At 43.0% G+C, this 5753-nt stretch overlaps 1 protein-coding gene across 4 annotated transcripts in view; it reads right to left on the bottom strand.

Annotated features, from left to right (window-relative positions):
- The window catches only part of bcap31 (B cell receptor associated protein 31), a 17104-nt gene extending 15466 nt beyond the window's left edge, over positions 1 to 1638 (bottom strand). For 2 of the 4 annotated variants that reach the window (XR_012947477.1, XM_076076364.1), the window contains exons 1-2: positions 1482 to 1638; positions 1 to 9 (exon numbers count right to left, since the gene is read on the bottom strand). The exon at positions 1 to 9 is cut by the window's left edge and continues 91 nt beyond it. Coding sequence is in view for 2 of the 4 variants with exons in the window: in XM_076076364.1 (XP_075932479.1) it covers position 1 (1 nt within the window). In the remaining 2 variants the exon portion in view is untranslated. Of the gene's footprint in view, positions 10 to 225; positions 736 to 1481 lie in introns of those variants that run through there. The other 2 variants (XR_012947478.1, XM_076076365.1) reach the window with 2 other exon arrangements.
- Between the last annotated feature and the right edge of the window lie 4115 nt (positions 1639 to 5753).

Here is a 5753-nt window from a genome sequence, read left to right as displayed (position 1 = left end):
TCCTGACTCCTGAAGAGACGACACAGAACCAGGACTTTAAACACAGAGACTCAAATCTGGAGATGAAACCAACAATTCATCTCGCTGTTGAGTGAAGTAGTTAAACTAATTACCACAATAAGAGATCCTTTATCTATTCTTCCTCATGTGTTACAACATAAATAATAGAAGAGATACAGAAACAAGTTACATACAAAACACCCGACGCACTCAACTGATACGAACATTAAGAAGCTGAGAGGACGATCGGAGGCTCTCAGACGGACGTCCAGTCAGCGTGAAGACGGTTTGTTTTCCACCAGTTCATCACCAACACAATCATAAACTACTACGAGGCAATAAAAACGGTTTGTGATGAATATTTCCTCCATTCATAGAATATTAATATTCCAAAACCCAGAAATATTCACTAAACAGAAAACAAAGAAAAAGCAGAATGACACAAGACAGACGGACAGATGATGAGTTCAATGACTCGTCTCAGCTTAGGCACGTCATATTTAAAGTGTTTCTAATATTCTGACTCCTTAACATTAACTAACTTAATGTTTTATTTTTACATCTCTTCTATTTATGTCCATCAGAATAAAGTTTATTGCCACGAAGGTTTTCACATACAACTGATTAGCTTTTGTGTTTTGTTGCATAAGAACCGTGAATAAAGACATGCAAAATGTCTGTACAGTGTTTATAGTATTTAGTTTAATTGTTCTGTTTATGTCTGTGAAACGGTTTGTAAACTTGTTTTTCATATAAATAAAGGATATTATGATCATAAAGCTGAAGCAACTCAAACAGAAGTTACTCCTTTAATTTAGTTCCATGTTTAAATACTTCTCAACTCTAAATATGAAATGTTAGTTTCTCTTCATTCACACGTTAACATAGATTTATAACGTCTAACTACACAAATACTTTTTCTACATTCATGATTAAATGAAGTTTATTAATTTCGCTGCTGTAAACCACAAATATATGTTATATTGATACCAATGATTTAACATTTAAACATATGTAATGATCAGCACTGCTTCACTGTTGTGCACATTGATCACAAATAAATAACTTGTGTGTGTGTGTGGGGGGGGGGGGGGGGCTGAGTCACGCTGGTGACGTCACCGTATAGAAACACTGAATATCTTTCACATTAAAAACAGCTGATTGTCGAAAGCTAAATATCACATGAAACACTTAAAATCTCACAACAATCGTCACTAAACTTGTGTTAAAACGAGCTAAACACCATCTGTGTTACATGTGAATAAGGGCTCGTCTATTTGCTGGAAACAACCTTATTTATCTCGGAACAGAAACCTCGTTAACGTGTAATTGTTGGGAAAAGTTTCGTTGTGAGGACGTGAACTAGCTTAGCATGCTAACTGGACTTCGTCACCATGTATCTCCTGGAGTTAGCTCGTAGGCTCCGTCTACTTGCTGGTTTTGTTATATTCAATACTTATAAGTCTGCAGGTGAGACTCACCTGAGAAAAATCCCGAAAACACAAACTTGGTGCACGCGCTGGTGTGTTGAGCTTTAAGCACTTCAGTCCGCTCCGTTCACAGCTGTTAGCCTGCTAGTGTGCTTGGCTTCCTGGTCTTAAACGCTTCCGGTTTCCGTTTTTTTTTTACGCTGGCTCGTCCCCCGATCCCGACACGTGACTGGATACACCGAGGCAGATGGGAGGAGCGTATCTCTCTCTATCTACTCTCCTTTACACAGTTCTCTCCTGTGACCAGCAGAGGGAGACATTGTCTAATAAAAGATATCTCTGCGCTTCAACTGAACTGTGAGTGAGACTCAGAGAGGAGGAAGAAAACGAAGACATCTCACTCTCACTGATTCTCCACGAACCAATACGAATCTGCTCTCTCTCTCACTCTGTCTGTCTCTCTCTGTCTTTCTCTCTCTCTCTCTGTCTCTCTCTCTCTGTCTCGCTCTCTCTCTCTCTGTCTCTCCCTCTGTCTCTCTCTCTCTCACTCTCTCTCTCTCTCTCTCTCGGTGCATGCTGGGAGTGAGCGTGTGTGAGTGAGTCGCTGAGCGAGTGGGTGTTTCGACCTTTATTTTCTTTTCCCTAGTGTATGTGTATTACTTTAATGTGGTTTATTAGTTGGTTCTTCACTTTAAGATTAAGGCTAATCTTTTTTGGGGAGTTTGGGTATTTGTTTGGTGTTTTTTCTCCTGCCGGTGTCTCGCCGGTCGGCGTCCTAAGACGCCATGGTAAATAGAGAAAGTTTGTCCCACTCAGGGGCGTTTCTAGGATTCAAAGAAAGGGGGTGCTTAGCCCCAAGGGGAGTGGCGTGTTTGCACGCGTTAGGGGGGCTTCAGCCCCCCTAAAATAGGCCTAACGACGCCCCTGGGGCTCACGCGAAAGCATGGCATTAAGATCAGCGCCGGCTTCCCGTGCAGCATGGAGGACATTGGGCTGGCTGTGGGGGAGATGGTCGGACACAGCAGCGTAAAATTGGCCGCTCGGATGAACAACGCCGTGGTCATTTTCCTGGACCAGGTGGAGAAGGTGAACCGAGTCATCGAGACAGGCCTCACGGTTAATGATATGTTTGTTCAGGTGTTGCCGCTGATGCAATCTTGTCTAACGTCCCTCCTTTCATCACTGACGAGTTTCTCAGCAGAGAACTCTCCAGACACGGAAAGGTGGTGTCACCGATCAAGAAGATCTTGTCTGGATGTAAGTCTCAGTTGCTGAAGCACGTGGTGTCTCACCGCAGACACCTGTATATGATACTTAACAACCGGAACGAGGAGCTCAACCTCCGCTTCCACGTTAAAGTAGATGATTATGATTACGTGATTTTCGCAACATCGTCAGCGATGAAATGTTTCGGTTGCGGTGAGGAGGGGCATAGCGTGAGGGCCTGTCCGAGGCGAGGGGACCCGGCTCCACCTGACCCGGTGTGGCGCTCGGCGCTGTGGCAGGTCCGTCCACCGGTCGCAGGGGAGCGGCGGGCGGCCGCTGATACAATTATATCAATACACAATAATATTAATACACAAAAACATTAATATAACATCTAGATTCTCTAGATTCTCTCTCTCTCTCTCTCTCTGGTTACTGGTCAGACTGGTTTTGTTTCCACAGTAAATTATTGATTATGTACAGAATATTGATGGTCATTCAGATTTAAAGGTTTAAATCTTTTTGGTGTTATTCTACTTTTTTTGCCATTATTAGTGTTAATGAAGTATAATAATGACCTTAGAGCTCGTGTTAGGAAGTTAGATATTAGAGATGAATTATGAGCTGTTTAACTTTATTTTATATTCATGTGAAAACATCTCCTTCAAACTACTGGATTTATTCTAGTTTATCACCAAAACTACATTTTACAGATGACATGTGAACACATCATGATAACGTTATAATGTACCTTCAGCCAGTACTCATGTTCACTGAGCAGAGCCTGAAGGCATCATCATGTAACTGAAGTGAACCTCCGTTGGTTAGCCGTTAGCGGTGCTGCTAACGTTACTAGCTCTCCTCCTGTTGATTAGCCGTTAGCGGTGCTGCTAACGTTACTAGCTCTCCTCCTGTTGATTAGCCGTTAGCGGTGCTGCTAACGTTACTAGCTCTCCTCCTGTTGATTAGCCGTTAGCGGTGCTGCTAACGTTACTAGCTCTCCTCCTGTTGATTAGCTGTTAGCGGTGCTGCTAACGTTACTAGCTCTCCTCCTGTTGATTAGCCGTTAGCGGTGCTGCTAACGTTACTAGCTCTCCTCCTGTTGGTTAGCCGTTAGCAGTGCTGCTAACGTTACTAGCTCTCCTCCTGTTGGTTAGCCGTTAGCGGTGCTGCTAACGTTACTAGCTCTCCTCCTGTTGCTTTAAACACTGATTGGTTGTTTACAATGAAACATGATCAGAGATCAGAGACTAGAAACACATGTTCTACTGAATATTGGAGGAGAACCATCGTCAGTAAAACTTTATTTCACACCCGTTGGGGGGGTTTGACCTTGTCTGGGACTATTTTCAGCGGTGGATGAATCCACATCTGGCGCTCTAGTGAGTATTTTTTATGTGGGATTGTGTGATTAAATGGTGAGGTGAGGCGTTCAATGATATCAGGACACTTTTAAACATTCACTGCTGGTTTGAGTCTGAACACGAAGATTTGAACGTCACCTTTAAATACAGACTTTAATCAGCACACTGTTTCTGTCCCATAAGACCATAAGACCCCATAAAGACAGGAAGACAAACACACACACACAGTTTCTGTCTTCCTCATAAAAACGTCAATGCTCATAAAGACATTTTATCTCCCTCTCTGTCTCTGTTTTTATGTTTTCTTCTTCTTCTACTCATCCCCCGCCTCTCTCCTCTCCTCCCCCCCTCCCTTCTTCGTCCTAAATCACACATTAAACCTGTTAAAAGGTTTTCGTCCCGGTCGCCGTGCGGAGCAGAGTCAGACAGAGGCAGCAATACACCTGATTGGCTGATGGCATTTTATGCGCGGGGCCAATGGAAAACTGGATAAAAGTGCAATTTTTATAAAAAAGCAGCCAAGTAGGGTGTAGAGATGAATTCATCATGGAGATCACACACACGCACACACGCACTGCATGGTGGTAAGTGTGAAGTCATGTTCATGTGTGAATGTACTGTAAGTGCATGTATATATACGTATATATGTACATATATATATGTATATATATATGTATATGCACTAAACCAGGAGACAACCTCTGGTTCTTTAAAGTTCTCCAAAGCTTCATGTGTTAAAGCTGCATTCTCTCTAGTGTCCACCAGGGGGCAACTCCTCTGGTTGTATATTACATTACAGCTTTTATCCAAAGCGACTTACAATTCAGATTCTATCACATTTCTACACCGTAGGCACAACTACGGGAGCAATTTTGGGGTTAAGTGTCTTGCTCAAGGACACATCGACATGCGACTAGCAGAGCGGAGCCGGGGATTGAAACCCCAATCCTCTGATTGAAAGACAGCCCTGCTATCCACTTAGCCACAGTCGCCCCCAAACGTGGAAAGGATCACGTCTGTCTTCTTCACGTACTTTCTCTTGACGGTTCCACTTTGCTCCATCTCTTTTCTTCTTTTCCTGTACTGTTGAGTACTGTAAGGAACAGCTTGACTGGATGTGTGAGTTGAAGGTGGCACAGCTGAAGGTAAACTGGGGTTGGGGGAGTGGAAAAACATCATCTGTGAGGGTCCAGGCACTACAGGAAGCCCCATAGATGGGAAAAAGAAGGGGAAGGCCAAACTGCCAGAATGCAGAGATGGCCCTTTCTGCAGAGCCGCAGGAAGCTTCTCTGGTCCTGCTGAGGGTGCATCTGGAGCTGGGATACCCTGCTGCAACATGTTTTTTTCAAGTGCCCTGCCACGCCTGCTGAACCTGGGAAAACATAAAACAACCAATATTAATAAACAGATTGTAAACAACTGAATACCGCTCCGCTCACTCCTCTTCTTCCAAGACTGTTGTCACGGGGCCTTCACATCTACGTATCAATGTAGATATGAAGGGCTCATTCTAAGTGAATGAAAACACTAATTAAAAAAATAACTATGTGATAATACACTGACAACATAGTTATGTTCATTTCTACTAATATATCCCACATAATGCTACACACATTGTACCTTTAAGCAGTAATACACAAGAGTGATCAATTGCTATGTGATCATGACACAGCAATAGATCACACCCTCTTATGTATGCTTGCTTTTGTAAAATAGATTCTTCATTTAGATTTTCATTTCATGTGTTGAGCCA

The sequence above is a fragment of the Anarhichas minor genome, unplaced genomic scaffold (assembly GCF_050575085.1).
Source record: "Anarhichas minor isolate MPS153535 unplaced genomic scaffold, ASM5057508v1 ptg000056l, whole genome shotgun sequence".
Taxonomy (NCBI): domain Eukaryota; kingdom Metazoa; phylum Chordata; class Actinopteri; order Perciformes; family Anarhichadidae; genus Anarhichas; species Anarhichas minor.
The sequence above is the reverse complement of the archived record's forward strand: the minus strand, read 5'-3'. Positions and strand labels throughout refer to the sequence as shown.